We start from the raw sequence: 15,361 nt of genomic DNA, 5'->3' as shown, positions 1-15,361 counted from the left end.
ATACTATCTTGTGAACTAAAAGGTCAGCAACTCCTCTCTTCCCACTATTACAGTGTGTGCTATGTTATGAAACAGGAGGGGAACTTCACAAAATGGAAGCAAAGTATTACAGCATCCAGAATATCACAGATTTTAGTCTAATAGTCACTAGTCACAGGGCTTTTGATTGGGAGAGACCTTAAAGCTCATCTCATTCCAACCCACCTACCATGGGCAGAGACATCTTCCACTGGACCAGGTTCCTTCCAGCTTCATCCAACCTAGCCTTGAACATCTCCAAGGATGGGGCATTCACAGCTTCTCTGGGCACCTTGTGCCAATGCCTCACTACTGTCATTGTGAAGAAAATTCTTCCTTCGTCCAGTTCTCGGTAAAGTCACTTGGTCACAGTGGGTTGCATCCATATCTGTGGAATCAGTATATCATGGGTGACCTTTGTCCTGTCTTTCTGGCAGGGCACGGCAGATGTGGCATTACATACAGGCTGCCAGGTTCAGGAAATTAACTCGAGCTTCGTCCAGGGTCTGCGCTCTCACTGCTGCCCTAATTCACTCAGTGCCAACTGGCAAACGAGTGCTGCAAAGCTGTGTAAATTCAAATTCTAGTGTAGAGTACTAGAGTCAGGTTGAACTCCTTTGGTTGTGTTTTGTTGGGTTTTTCTTTTCCCCAGTTAGCTGTTGATGTTTTCAATGTCTTAGTAGTCAGGGTTAATAAAGAAGCATTTTAGTTATTGGACTAAAACATTCTTCTTTGGAGATGCAGAAATACATCATACAGAGAATTATTTTTCAGTATTAGATGAAGCTAGGATTTAGATATTTAGAGTTTTCTCCCTTGCTCTCATTATTCCCGATCTGCAAAGACAAAATCACAGAATCAGTTAGGTTGGAAAAGACCTCTGAGATTACTGAGTCCAACCTATGACTGGACACCACCACGTCAGCTACACCAGGGCACTACTGCCACATCCAGACTTTACTTAAGCACCTCCAGGGATGGTGACTTCACCACCTCTTTGGGCAGTCCATCCAATGTGTAATCACTCATTCTGTGAAGAAATTCTTCCTAAAGACCTATCATCCAATTAAAAAGTATATGGTAGACTTACATTAATTTGTTCAAAAATACAGTTGAGATGAGTAGAGACATGACAGATTTCAAGTCTCAGTAGTTCTGTAGCCTTGTCTTTATTTTTGTACTGTAAACACTTGCAATTCAAAGTAGAAATTGAGCATTTTGCAAAGAGTTGACAAGCAATTTTTCAAAGGCAGTGTTGACACAGGTACTATTTCATTCTTAAGCTGCATGTCAGTGTGAATTGTTTGGCTTTTCAATAAGGTGGATTGTGAAACTGATTTACTGACTCCTCCTTGATTATTTTTCATGTAGCTCTGCCCCATTCTTCTTCATCCTTTAGTTATGGAAATCTCTGGTTATGCAGGCAGGGCCAATTTAACTACAGAAATCTGCAAAACTGAAGTAGCTGTTCTTGGAAACTTGATTGGTTTTGATTGATACATAATTGTATATTGTCCATATGTGGCACTCTAGTACACAAGGGTCAGACTTTAATCTCACACTAACAGCTTGCAATAGAATATGGCTGGTTTTGGAGCCAAAATTTCAAAGTCATTCTGGGATAATAAATTAATGAGATTGCTGAAAATAGTTACCTGAAGTATCTCAGTGAAGCTACACTCCTAGGGAAAGCTCTTAGGTATTTTAGTGTTCATTATGTTGGTGATTTTTGTAATATGGAACCCTTGATTAAGGTATTTCATAGGGTACTTTTTTAAAACCTTTTTTTGAATGCTTTTGATAATTGGTTAACTTATTAAGTGTTAGGCTAATTCTTTTGACACTGTCAGACACCCTGAGGCATTTACATGTGACAGCTGAGGATAAATTGGAGCTGGCCTCTTGCTGGTTCATTGCAGAGTGCAGTAAACCCTTCTCCAACTGGGAATTATGTTACTTGTTTCAATAGCATTATTGGTTAAACTCGGGTGTATTTATTTCTTGCAGCTTCTTGGCAGGAGTAGAAAAGCTTAACACATTTAAGAATTAAATGCAGGCCACTAAAATTTAAGTCCAGTACTACTCAAAAAGGATGCACTGCTAAAGCATCACCTCACTCCTGGTCTTCCCAAGTAGTAAATAAGTAAAAGTATCAGTTTACCAGGGAGTAAAGAATGGGAACAGAAGCTGACCTCACCAGTCCTACTTCTTAAATCAATAAGCAATCTTTTCAGCTACTGGATTAACCTATGGAAATATTTTCTTATTAATAATGGAGTTAAAAGCTTTACTGTGCTTCAGTCCTGAAGACACCTTGCATGTTATCATGCTTACTAAGTGAAAGTGTGCTGCTGGTTTTCACTTTATTACAGTACTTAAAGGGTATTTTTCCTCTGTTGAGCTGTTGTCATCACAGAGCTTACATATATTTAGTGGAACTTCTTTAGTTTTTGAGAACCATCAGCCTCTGTAAACACTTGATTGAAGTTAGACAGTAAGTAGATTGGGGGTGGTGATGTGGATGTGTTGGAAGTGGTGAGGCTGAGTAGGAGTGGAAGCAGCACATGGTGTGACCTATGTGAGCTTGCCAAGGCTTAAAAAGGATAATTCGAAATGTAGACAAAGTGCTGAAGGATGAAACAGTTGTGTACTTTGACACCTTATCCTTGGGGTTGCTGAAGATTCCAACAACTGCTTTTTTAATCTCTTTTTTTTTTAGTGGCAGATATTGGGGAAACTTTATAACTTGAATATTCATTTCTGAATTTTCTTTGACTATCAAAGTGTAGGAGAGGAAGTCAAGAGACCTTAGCTTTTGGAGAGCAGTATTTAAAAGGTCTTGGCATGAAAGACTATTCTTAAACCAGAAACTTGTGTGTTATCTCTGTTGTTCAAAGGCTGTTGGACCGGTATTACAGCGAATTTGGGAATTCTCATGGTTTCATGTCCTGTGGTTTAACCACAGGGAGACCCAAGCACCACACAGCAGCTCACTCTTCCTCCTGCCCTGTGTATCAGGGGGAGAATCAGAAAAAGGTGAGACTTATGGGTCGATACAGGAACAGTTTAGTAATTGAAATAAAGTAAAATATAATGACTGTAATGATCAGGAGAGAGAGAGAGGAATAAAACCCAAGAGAAACAAATGATGTGCAGTACTGTTGTTCACCACCCACTGACCGATGTCCAGCCTGTTCCTTAGCAGTGGTTGGTGGCTCACTGCCAGCTCCACTCAATGTAAGGATGGAGTGTGATGTTCTGTGGTGTGGAATATCCCTTTGGCCAGTTCGGATCACCTGTCCTGGCTGTGCCCGTTCCCAGCTTCTTGTGCACCTCCTTACTGGCAGAGCTTGGGACACTGAAAAGTCCTTGACTCGGGTAAGCACTGCTTGGCCACAACCAACACATCAGTGTGTTATTAACATTATTCTCTTGCTAAATCCAAAGCACTGCACTGTACCAGCTACTAAGAAGAAAATGAACTCTATTCCCAGCTGAAACCAGGATAAGGTCCTATGTCACTTAAAAGAAAATAGCTACTAGAAGGGCACGTGTGCTCCCAGCAGGACCTCCCAGCAGGGCTGTATCTGTATGGCAGATAATGACATATATACGAATAATGTTACATGTCAATTAATGGACAAAGTATGTTGGCAATGCCCTGTAATATTGCCCCATAATTTTAATAAAGTAATCCCTCTAGTCAGGCTTTGACATCAATCTAATGAGTTAAGCAAGAGTAGCCAGGTCTCTAAGAATGAATGATCGGTGTCTTGATCTGCTTGCTGTTGTGATGAGGCTTTTGTGGGAACTTCATTGGATTTCTTAAGCTAGGCAAAAAAGCTGATGTATAGGAACATCTCTATCAAAGAGAACTTTTTTGTTCAGGAAACCAGCTAGGGTATGCATTTAGTATTAGTCTAATACAGGCTTTGTTTAGAGTGCTTCAACTGGTGGTGGTCTCGGAATTCAGCAAAAACATTATTGGTAATTTTTTTTTTTTCATAAGATACGAATTTTTGCTTTCACAGCACTTTTTCTGGACAGCTCCCACTTAATATGTTTTGTAATGCTGATCAAATAAAGTGCAAAAATCAAGCATTGTTTTACTGTGTTAGGATGGAAAATGTTCTCTCCGCTGTGTGGCAATAAGTTGCGTTCATTTGGAATGATGGTATTGTGGAAGAGTAGCATAATGCCTTCCATGGTGAAAGTCATGAGCAGCTTACACTGAAAGGTGCCAGTATTAGCACATTTGGGATCTGCCAGTGTCGTATGGGAACTGCTCTTGCAGAACCTTGCAGTTTGAGGATTAAACCTCATGTTATCACTTCCTTAAGCTCTGATGAAGCTTCCAGGAGGATTTGAAAATGTTTTGAGAAATAACACTTCTTAACAATTTTTGCAAAATGCAGCAATCTGTAACTTTTTTTGTAAGTGGGGAAATGGGCACTGTTACGGTTTAGCCCTGGTACCTGGCAGCCTCTTGCTCACTGTTGTCCCCAACCTCCAGTAGGATGGGGAAGGGAACTGGGGGGAGGGGGGGGGAAGGTAAGGCAAGGCATGTGGTTTGAGGTAAGAATGGTTTAGTAACTGAAATAAAATATAATAATTGTTATAAAAAAGGGAGACCAAAAGACTGATGCTGACTCATGCCTGGCCTATTCCCAAGCAGTGATCTGCAGCTCCCCCCAGTTTATGTACTGAGTGTGATGTTTAGTGGCATGGAATACCCCTTTGGCCAGTTTGGATTAGGTGTCCTGGCTGTGCTCGTTCCCAGTTTCTTGTGCGCCTGCTTGCTGGCAGATCATGGGGTACTGAAAAGTCCTTCACTTGGGTAAGCACCTCTTAGCAGCAATGACAGCATCACTGTGTTATCAAGATTATTCTCATACTGAATCCAAAGCACAGCACTATACCAGTCTCTAAGAAGAAAATGGAATTCTATCCAACATGAGACCAGGACAGACCCCCAGCTACGGGGTATTTCTTTTGCACTTCATCAAAGACCCTAATGAGGGTTTTTAAAAATGCAACCTCAGAGAGAGGTCATCTCTACTAGGCTCCTAACATTTTACATGAACAGACAATTTCTGTCCTGTAACGTAAATAGGTGATGGAAATAATTTAGAGGACTCTTCTCAAACTATGTGAACGTGCCCTGGGAACAAATAGGCATGTCTATCTGTCTTGCATAATAAAGCTGAGATTCTCTGCATGTTTCTGTCTCTGTTGCTGCCCCTTTTCTGGTTCTCATCCCTGTAGTGCAGAAAATGAAATGTGAATTTATGACTGCCACTGATGGAGACCTTTGCTAATCTCCCCAAAAGTTAAATTGGACCACAGATTTTATTCCCCAGTATGGGAAGGGAGAGAGGGCAGAAATTGCAAATTAAGGTAGTTATGCTTTAACAGTCTTGAACTATGGCACTGTGAAATCTGCATGACTGTAGTGAGGGGGAGAAGAGCTGGCATTCAGGACAAAGTATCTCAGACTTTTGACCCAGATGAGAGCAGCAAGATTAACTCCTTGCTTGCTTTATCTAAAACTTGGTAATGTGCTGCTGTTAGGAATTAGTCTATGCTATGTACTAGTGATGAATTTGTACAGACATCTGTTATGCGTGTAGTTTATTTATGTTAATACATTGGGAATGTCCTAGGAATGAGCTAGAATATCTTAATTTATCATCAAAAGCTGTTTATTTCCCTTGCACCCCAATTTTACCTGCAAGAGTCCTCCAATTATTTTTGTCACCAGGATTTTGGTTTAGGAGTCACTATCTGTATAGTCTTGTGGGCTTTCCAGTTCCAGAATCTATCCAGTGCATCTTAATTAAAGCAATAGTTTTGGTAGCAAACTTTGCTTACCAGGCAGAAGCATGACAAAGACCTTGTATAAACAAGCTTTGGGAAACTCATCCAACCATGGAAAATGCTCAGCTCTTGAAAGAAAAGCCAGTTCCTGCCCTTTGTGGGAGACATTACTGTTGCTCCCTTTTATTAGGGGAGGTGAAGTCTTTCATTAATTGCTTGCATTATATGTGAGTTGTTTGCAGTGTGTTTGAAAGTTTTTATCCATTAAGCAGATGGCATCTAAAAGCAAAGTGTTTTGTTTCCAAGTACACTTATATCTATGTCTAGTAGGTTACAGGTAACATCATCTGATAGATGGCTTAAGTTTGGAACTCTGTGTGATTCTCTGTACTTGTTTATGTCATGAAAAAAATATACCAGTTTACAGCTGTGGTGGCAGAGGTCTGGGTGAATTTGTGCCCTTCACCTGATACGTGATAGACACTCAGAGGGTTGATAGAAAGGGTTGGTTGCAGTCACTGTGTTGACTAATAATTTGTAGACAGAGGAGTCTATTACTAGTTAGACCAAAAACGAGTTCTACAGAGAAAAGCTGGAGTGCCTCAGTGATGCTGCCCAAAGCTACGTGATTGCTTTGTAGTGGCACAAGGGAGGGATTTGGGAACACAAGTTAGTACATGATTATTCTGCAGTTGGCAACCTGCAGCTAGTTTGATGAAGTACTCTGTGAAATAACTTTAATGTAGATGCACTTATATTGGTAGGTATCCACTTGTTTGGTAGGCTGGTGGGTTTTTGGGGGGGAACTAGTATAGACCATGTGATCTTGATTTGCTGGAGTAAGTAGTATTTTATGTGCTTGTGTGAGTAAGGTTTGGTTTCAATGCAGTGCATGAGTATGAGTTTACATGCTACTGGTGTTTTATAGGTAGTTTAACTTTGGTGCCTTTTGTTGCTAGTTGATACCTTGTTTGCAAAGCATGTTTTTCAAGGAGTTGTGCTACCTTTTCTGCTGAAGTTGCTACATATATTTTTCTATTTGGGGGACCACAATTCTTTATCATGGTATAAAAACCCTAACCTAAACAACATCCCCCCCAAACTCATGCTGCTGAAGGAATTCTTTGAAAACTTAGTTGTGGCAATATCTGGGACAGCCTGTTAGACCCAAGTTCAACTTCTTAAGTGCCATTTCAAAGCACTGAACTTGAGTGATCCCTCAACTTTGTCCAGTACTTTTACTGAATACTTATCAGAATGGATTCAAGGGCAGGATTTTGGTGAGCCTCCCATGTTTGCACATCTGCTTACATAATCTTTACTCTGTGTGCACACTTTTCACCTTTTTTGGCTCGATTGCTATGTCTAATCTCTCAATCGATTGCTTAACCTTGCTTTTGCTTAGTCATGGTAGGAGTTCCTTACTCTAATAGCTATGGTATCTTGGCTCTTTAAAAAGTGTTGTGTTGTGGGTTTGGTGGGGTTTAGTATATTGTGAAGGTTTTTTTCTCCTCAATTTTTTTGTGTATTAAAATAAAGGTCTGCCTTTAATGCAGAGATTCAAGTTTGGAAGTTCTGGTACTGCTGGAAACTGGTAGTAGTAGTGGTTTCTTCATCTGTATAAACAAATCTTATTTTTGTTGCAACAGAAGGCTTGAGAGGAGATTAATATGGTTAATTTAAAGTAAAAGGTTTGATAGGAGTTGATTCGAAGTAAATGCTAACCTGAATTTCCTAGACTAGCAGGATTGTTTATGCTGCTTATTTTAATCTACTGACTGAGCCTTTCTGGTCAGCTGTGCTCCAGGCAAGATGACTGTAAATAGTAGAAATTTTGCCTAATTTTCATCACTTCAGATCCTGTAGTCAGAAGCATTAAGAACTGAATTGAGGCTCCAAAGCCTTTGATTTCCTCTGATGCTGGTAAAGTGCTAATATCTATTCTGTGGTTGCCTTAATCCAAGGCAGTACTAGTAAGTGTTTTCAACTTGCTTACCTAATCGTTCCCAGTGTTTATGCAGTAGTTTCCTACTTGAAAGTTGAGTGGTGAATTTTTGTCATGTTACTTACCTGTTTTATGAATGAGTAATTTGAAGCTAAGGAAATTCACTAAACTAGGGCATATGATACATCTTGTAGCATATACAGACAGAATTATTTGATGGATTGAAATGTGGAACTTAATAAAGCCCCAAAAGTGCATCCTGTGGAAGAACAAAAATTAATGGAGAAAAAGGATTTAGGTTAAGGCAATGGGGATGGGTTGAGGTATTAGAAGATAGTGGGAGATGATTCTCTGTTTCAAGGGTCTTATCAGCAATGTGGGTTTGGGATTCCATAGTTTTATGAAAACCAAATTGCTATTCTAGTGTCTCTCATGAGCTTTCAGTTGGGCTTAAGCAGTTCCAAAGTAGCTGGCTTCCTCAACATTTGTACAATAATTTCTTTTGGAATGGGCTCTTGAAAGTTATCTGGCTCAATCCCCAGTGTAAACCAGGAATAATTTGAAGGTCAGGCTCTTTAGTGTCTTGTGAGACAGCCTCAAAGGATGGAGATTCTTTGTGCTACCTTGCCAGCTTGTTTTGCCAGTGCTTGGTTGTGCTTCTTGGGAACAGACTTTTTTGTTGTATCTTCCTGGAATGTTCTTGCTGCAGCTTACACCTTTTAGCTTTTATCCTTTTGCTATATAAAGCATTGCTTGGATAAAAATACACATTTTCTGCATAAGTGATAACACAGAATGTAAGTTCAGATAGTAGTTGGTCTTTTACAATACAAACTGATCCACACATAAGAGTCTAAATGCTTTAGTTGCAAGGGATAATGCCTCTTACTATTTGAGTCTTGGGTTCCTTGCTCTGGACATCAGAGAACAGATAAAGCTCTCTAGTTATTCATAAAGTCTTATATTTGCTCTAGAAAGTCTAGCAGCTGATTTTGCTTTTGTTTTTTTTTTTAATTTTAGAAATGTAAAAATAGAGAATTTCCATTTCTAGTATGTGCAGTGTATTTCGATAATAAATTCAAACTCATTAAAAATTGCAGCACCCAGGAGGTGAAGAGGTCCTCAGGGAGCAAGCTGGAGGAGATGCAACTGAAAACTTTGAAGATGTTGGCCATTCCACAGACGCAAGGACATTGGCAGAATCCTTTATTGTTGGAGAGCTTCATCCGGTGAGTGTGTGAGAGTGTCATTACATTTTGTCTACTGTAATGTTTGTGGATCTAGTTGTTTATCTGGTAAATTACTTAAAAATCAAGAAGAACTGCTAGTTTGCTTGGATACCAGTCCCTGCAGCTGTTTGTGGGTGAACCTGGGCTGGGAATAGGTTCCCGTAATGTGAAGAGATTTGATTAATGTAGCATAAAGATGGTCACATCTTTTGCTGACTTAAATTATCTTACAGCCTAGTTCTTAAATAAACTGAATTCTGCCAGTAAAAATCCATGTTTGCTCATGTAGAAAAAATTACTGTATTTCATTAAAATGTTGCTTTCATCATGTAAATATGTATCTGCCAGGCTTAAATCTTAAATATAGGCTTAAAAATACAGTCCTGACTCGTCCTATCTATGTATGTATAGAAAATGGCTATTATAAGCATTGTACTTCTACTTTGATGCTCTGTCTTCCTGCTCTCTGGCTCCCCTGCTTTTAAGCTGTATCAGAGTTCCCTACTTGTGGTTGTCAGGCTGTTTACAATCAGTTCAGTTCCCACTGGATCATCTGTCACTTCCTCTTTTTGATACTATGCATACCCTTTCCTGTACTTTCAACAAGCACCTTTTTGTGGTCTCAAGTTTTGAAGGATTCATTTCTAGCTACAGAGCTGCTGCCTTGGCTTGCTTCAGCTTGGGTGTAGTTGAACTCTCCTATATCTTCATAGTTGAAAACCACTGGCTGGACATTTAGGCTGCTGGTGTGCCTGTGTGCTCTGCTGTACTGCCCATTCCTGTTTCTTTCTTTTCCTCTTCTGTTTTGTGTATGTTTTGTAGTGCATTCTGGGTAGATATCACTGTCTTGAGTGGTCTATTTCACAGTAAAATTCCTGATCTTGTTTCAGTCTTAGGTCCTCACTGGATAAATGTTACTAGTGTAGCTTCTCCCTCTAAGAACAACTCAGCTCTGATGCACATTTGTGTCCTGGCAGGCTTGCCAGATGGCAGGCAGTGCCAGTAGTGTTGTTCTTAACCTGGCTATCAGTCCAATTCTTCCTCTTTGGCAAGTGCCTGTTTTCATTTGATAAGAAATGAACAGCTTGCTAGTTTGATGTACAAATACAGCACTGACAAGATTTTGTACTGTTGCGGGTTTTTTTAAATAAATGGACTATGCCAAGTAAAACTTCATGAGTTTGTGAAAGATCCGTAGAATTTGGGACCTTTGGTCCAGTGGACATTGGACCAAAACTAGTTAGTTGATTTTGCCCAATGATACCAGTAGACTGAGTAGAAGTAAACTAATATGATTACAGTCAGTGTATAAGCTAAGGTTACGTGTACTCTCTAGAGACAAAGGAAGGGCAAAAACCTGAGCCCAAAGAACAATGAAATTTGTTGGAGGCTCAGGTTTTACTTGTTTTTTGCATGCTGGGAAGTATTACTTAAGGAAGTGATCTTGTTTATGGTCGCTCAAAATCATACACTGGCATCTACTCTCTTGCAAGTCTGTTTTTACCTACAGAAAAATACTTACATATTATCAGAATAAATTTCAAACTGAATTTGGTGATAAACGGTGTGGGTTTGGTTTTTTTAATGCTTTTGGATTTTGACTAAATGTTTCTTGCTTGTTTTCCCCTCAGGATGATAGACCGAAGCTTCAGAAACCAACAGTAAGTGTTTTTTGAAACACCACATAGTTTCTTTTAGGCATTAGAGACAGTGTCTGAGGGTCTGTGTAAAAATGATATACCCCCAGAAATAAAAATAGTTCAGCTTCATTTAGATGTGGTGTTTCAGGTTATAAATCTCTGTTGATACAGCTTCAAATTATTCTTCCTCTTAAATGTTATTTTCTTTAATTTGTGTGGCATCAAACTGTGAGTTTACTAAGTGTGATGACATTATACTATAGGAAAAAGGTGACTCTTGAACTGCTGCTGCTGTGTCTATAGTGGACATTTGCTCAGGGTTGGCTTACCAGTACAGCAGTGTGCTTAGGAAATAATTAAAGTTTATTTTAAAATGAAGCTTAATAAGAATAGGATCTTACTCTTGCTGTTTGAGATGTTTTCTTGAAAGTAATCACTTTTGTAATATCTACTAATAATATAAATCAGTTAAAGGAAAGAAAGTAAATTTATGTGTATATCCTCTCTGATCGCTGTAGCAGTTATGAATTTTATTATTAATTAAGAACTGGAACTAGTATGCTAATAAAATTAAGATATGGAGTATTTACTGGAATTCGGAGTTTCCTTCCACCAAGAATAACAGCTGGTATTCAGATTTCTTTAGAAATTCAGGGTAGTTTCCTCTTAAGCAGTAAGAGAAGAAATGATAAACACAACTGAGAGACAGACTGCAAGTGCAAGTTTTAGATAATCCTTTGAGTAAGCTCGCCAAGCAAGAACTTAGAATATCAATTTGGCCAATGCGTACTCAGCTGGGAGTTAGGATGTATCCAAATAGCTCCCTAAACTACACTCGTTTTCCCTCATTCCAGAAGGAAGTTGGAGTGCTTTTGTCCAGCAGGATGTGTGGCTGTAAAAAGCCAGTTTCATTTTGCATTTTGTTCTTGGTGGGTAATGTGACAGGTTAGGTGGGTTCTGGGCCCTGGCTCTCTCGGAACTGTCAGAAGCTTTGGGCTTTCATAGAATCATAGAATCAATTGGGTTGGAAAAGACCTCCGAGATCATCGAGTCCAACCCTTGGTCCAACTCCAGTCCATTTACTAGATCATGACACTCAGCGCCACGTCCAATCTCAGTTTAAAAACCTCCAGGGATGGTGAATCCACCCCCTCTCTGGGCAGCCCATTCCAATGCCTGATTACTCTCTCTGGAAAGAATTTTTTTCCGATACCCAACTTAAATTTCCTCTGGCAGAGCTTGAGCCCGTGCCCCCTTGTCCTATTGCTGAGTGTCTGGGAGAAGAGACCAGCCCCCACCTGGCTAGAACTTCCCTTCAGATAGTTATAGACAGTGATGAGGTCACCTCTAAGCCTCCTCCAGGCTAAACAACTCCAGCTCCCTCAGCCTCTCCCCATAGAACTTGTGCTCCAGTCCCTTCACCAGCCTTGTTGCTCTTCTGTGGACTCGCTCCAGCACCTCAATATCTTTCCTGAACTGAGGGGCCGAGAACTGAACGCAATACTCAAGGTGTGGCCTCACCAGTGCTGAGTACAGGGGAAGGATCACTGCCCTGGTCCTGCTGGTCACGCTATTTTTGATACAGGACAGGATCCCTTTGGCCTTCTTGGCCACCTGGGCACACTGTTGGCTCATGTTGAGCTTCAAACATCCTGCTTACCCTGCACTGTATTTAAAGCACTCTCCATGTTTGTGTCCAGTGTTGTAGAGTTTAAAGAGAGGTTTTTATGAGCTGGACCCTATTTCTATTTGTGTGAGGAGCTATGCATATATACATATATATATTATATCACTCCCTAGTCCTAGATGTGGCAAGTTGCTTGTAGAAAGTGTTAACCTTGACAGTGTGGGCACAAGCTCTTCCATGCTGTTTGTCTTTGGGATTAGTTTTTCACTGAGATATTTACAAAAGCAATATAGATGTAATCACCGAGTCATGCTTTTAAATATGGTATTTGTCCCATGTAAACCGAGGATGATTCGGGTGCTTGCAGAAGTAACCAGGTTGAACCTTTGAGAGGATGTTGGGAATCTTTCTTTAAATCAATTACAAATGTTCTGATACTGAAGCAATTAATTTTTCAATGATGGATCTTGTACCACCAAATTTAAGTAGAGTTTTAATGCTTGGATCTTCAAAATGCACTTGGAGCATGTGGGATTAGAATTATTCAAATTAATGTCTTCATATGAATTGTGCAGGCCTACCCAACTGGGGTTGATCTTTTCTCTATGGAAACTGAACAAGAAGTCCAAGTCAATATCAGAAACAGCTGAAGCAATTTGACTGATTCTTACACAATCTGAAACACCACATTAAGAAACCTGAGTTTAATAAGCCTTGTAGATGTAAATTAGTAGCTTTCTTCATGTAATTTCAATATAAACATATTTGTGAATTAATTTAGCGACTTTTCATTTAACTTAAGTAATGGATTTTCGTTGTTTAGGTAACTAAAACTTTTCAAATATAACCTGAGGTTGAAGTTAGTTTTATGGAAAACTTGCAGCAAAATTCTTAATATTGGTTTAGGAACTTGAACAAATGTTTGCTATAGAAACTGCTGCTAGCCAACTTTCAATACAGCAGAACTGTTTCAGGAGTTAGGAGAAGATGCTTTCCAAATGCATGCACCGAGTTGTTTCTGAATTAGTCCCACTTAATCAGTTTTGAGAAATGGAGATGGAGAGGGCTGTCTGCCTGCTGTAAATATCTTTTTATGCTTTGCTTTCCAGGAAACTCTTATTACCACTGTTCAGTCTACTTCCAGGTACAGTATGACACCTTATGTCAATCTTGAAGTTCCTTGTGACTGTGTTTCTAAAGCTTAGAAAGCTGAATAGCTTTTAACTGCTGGATGTCAGAGGATGGCGCATGGAAATTTATATTTTGTGTGAAGCCCAAGTTGGCATCTATGTACCACTTTACAAGTATGTCAGCTTACTAGGTAGATATTTTTCTCATGTTGACATGTCTCAGTATGCAGTAAATGGTTTGTTTTGCACACGCCGTTACTTCTGGAGTCTCCCACTTGAATGGAAGACACTTAGTAAAACAGTTGGCAGTGGCACTGACATGGATGCCTTGCTTTTAAAATTTGCTAGTGCTGTTGTGTCTCAGAGAAATAAGAGGATTCCATGTAAAAGATGAAAAATTTGTCATAATTGAGAGGTGGTTGGAAAACACTTTGGAACATCACTCAATCAAACTTTATAACTTTATATTGTGTTGACAGTTGCTTACTGCTAAAAACTCAGAGGACTGTTCCATATGGGCCCCTCTGGGTGGGGAGCTTGGATGCTTTTTAAGTGTCATGTGATGCTGTTACTTAAATAGCTTTTGAATGAATGATATTCTGGGCAGCAGGCCATGACTTTAAACATGTCTAGGGTTTTACTCTTCTCTAGTAAGCAAAGTTCTCGTAACCTCTGGTACAAAGCCTTAACTGTACAATCTTCTTCACTTGTCTAGAGTACTGTTGGTGAGCCCAGGTGTTCTGTTGCCCTGAATTTTTAGTCTTTGTTGGAGCGGGGAGGAAGAACTTCTTTAAGTGGTTACTTATTTTTGTCTTTTTTAACTTGCTGGTTGTCACTTCCTAAACTGCTGTTTCAAAAACTTCCTTCTAGTTCGTGGTCCAGCTGGGTGATCCCAGCAATCGCAGCAATTATCGCGGCCCTGATGTATCGTTGCTACATGTCAGAGTAAGCGCCTTACTGAGAACTAATGCCAGAAGAGAATACATTCTCTGGGAGAGAATATAAGCAATCCTAGCTCAATATGTTTCTGGACAAAGCCTCATGTCTGAAGAAAAATTCAACTTTTTCAGAAAACTGAAAAATTCTTTTCTGCTGTGCACTTTCCTTAATGTTGCCTTCTTATGTGCTGCTCTGAAGTGATAAAAAGGCAGCATTTCTCTTTTTGTATAACAATTTTATTCTCTAATGAATTACCTGATAACTGTATTGGTTTCTGTATTAGAATATTGTTTTGTATGTAACACTGATTCTGGTTATTTCTCCATAATCTGTAACAGGGTCCATAGGACTCTCTTTACACATACATTTTACAGCTTTAAATGACTACCAAAACCGTGTACATGTATTTGTCTATGTACACAACTTAACTTAAAGAATCATGTTGTCTTCTTAAATGTAGTATGTTTGAACGAAATGCAAATTAAATGTAACGAATAAAACTGAGTTGAGTAGTGGTTATAGGTGCCCCACTAGTCAGGCTATAATGAGCTGAATCTTTTCCGTTTCTTTTGACATCTACTTTTATAGATACTCCTACTGGCAAACTGTTCTGTTCGTGTCACATTGAAAAGTTCAGGTGAAATATGAAAGTCAATGTTTAGCCCAGTGATGTCTGTCTCACTTCTTTGAAAAATACTTATTTTTCTTTTAAAAAAGGCAGAAAAAAGTAACTGCTACTAAATAGTACTATTCCTGCCAAACACTCAGGTGACTGTAAAATTTGTTCTAGGACTTCTAGTTTTCGATAAAATCTTTAACTTTGTCATGTACATTGTGAGGGGGGAAAAATGATAAATGGAATCTATTTTTGACTTCTGTGATGTGCCCCTTGGTGCTTTACTACAAAGAGATGACCATTTTCACTGCTAAATACGAGATAACTGAAAGTTTGTGGTTTGTGATGAACATTTTTAGTCATATGTAAATGATTATGAATAAAACTTTAATTACTTACA

The 15,361-nt window shown here is 39.3% G+C and overlaps 2 protein-coding genes across 3 annotated transcripts in view; one reads left to right on the top strand and one right to left on the bottom strand.

Annotated features, from left to right (window-relative positions):
* The window catches only part of C4H18orf63 (chromosome 4 C18orf63 homolog), a 23,552-nt gene extending 23,140 nt beyond the window's left edge, over nt 1-412 (bottom strand). For both annotated transcript variants that reach the window (XM_071554919.1, XM_071554920.1), the window contains exon 1: nt 209-412. In XM_071554919.1, coding sequence (XP_071411020.1) covers nt 209-337 — 129 coding nt within the window. In that variant the 5' untranslated portion in view covers nt 338-412. The remainder of the gene's footprint in view (nt 1-208) is intronic.
* The window catches only part of CYB5A (cytochrome b5 type A), a 16,019-nt gene extending 658 nt beyond the window's left edge, over nt 1-15,361 (top strand). The window contains exons 2-5 of the mRNA XM_071554922.1: nt 8,881-9,009; nt 10,641-10,670; nt 13,386-13,420; nt 14,277-15,361. Coding sequence (XP_071411023.1) covers nt 8,881-9,009; nt 10,641-10,670; nt 13,386-13,420; nt 14,277-14,355 — 273 coding nt within the window. The 3' untranslated portion in view covers nt 14,356-15,361. The remainder of the gene's footprint in view (nt 1-8,880; nt 9,010-10,640; nt 10,671-13,385; nt 13,421-14,276) is intronic.

Source organism: Pithys albifrons, chromosome 4 (genome assembly GCF_047495875.1).
Source record: "Pithys albifrons albifrons isolate INPA30051 chromosome 4, PitAlb_v1, whole genome shotgun sequence".
In the NCBI taxonomy this organism is placed as follows: domain Eukaryota; kingdom Metazoa; phylum Chordata; class Aves; order Passeriformes; family Thamnophilidae; genus Pithys; species Pithys albifrons.
The sequence above is the reverse complement of the archived record's forward strand: the minus strand, read 5'-3'. Positions and strand labels throughout refer to the sequence as shown.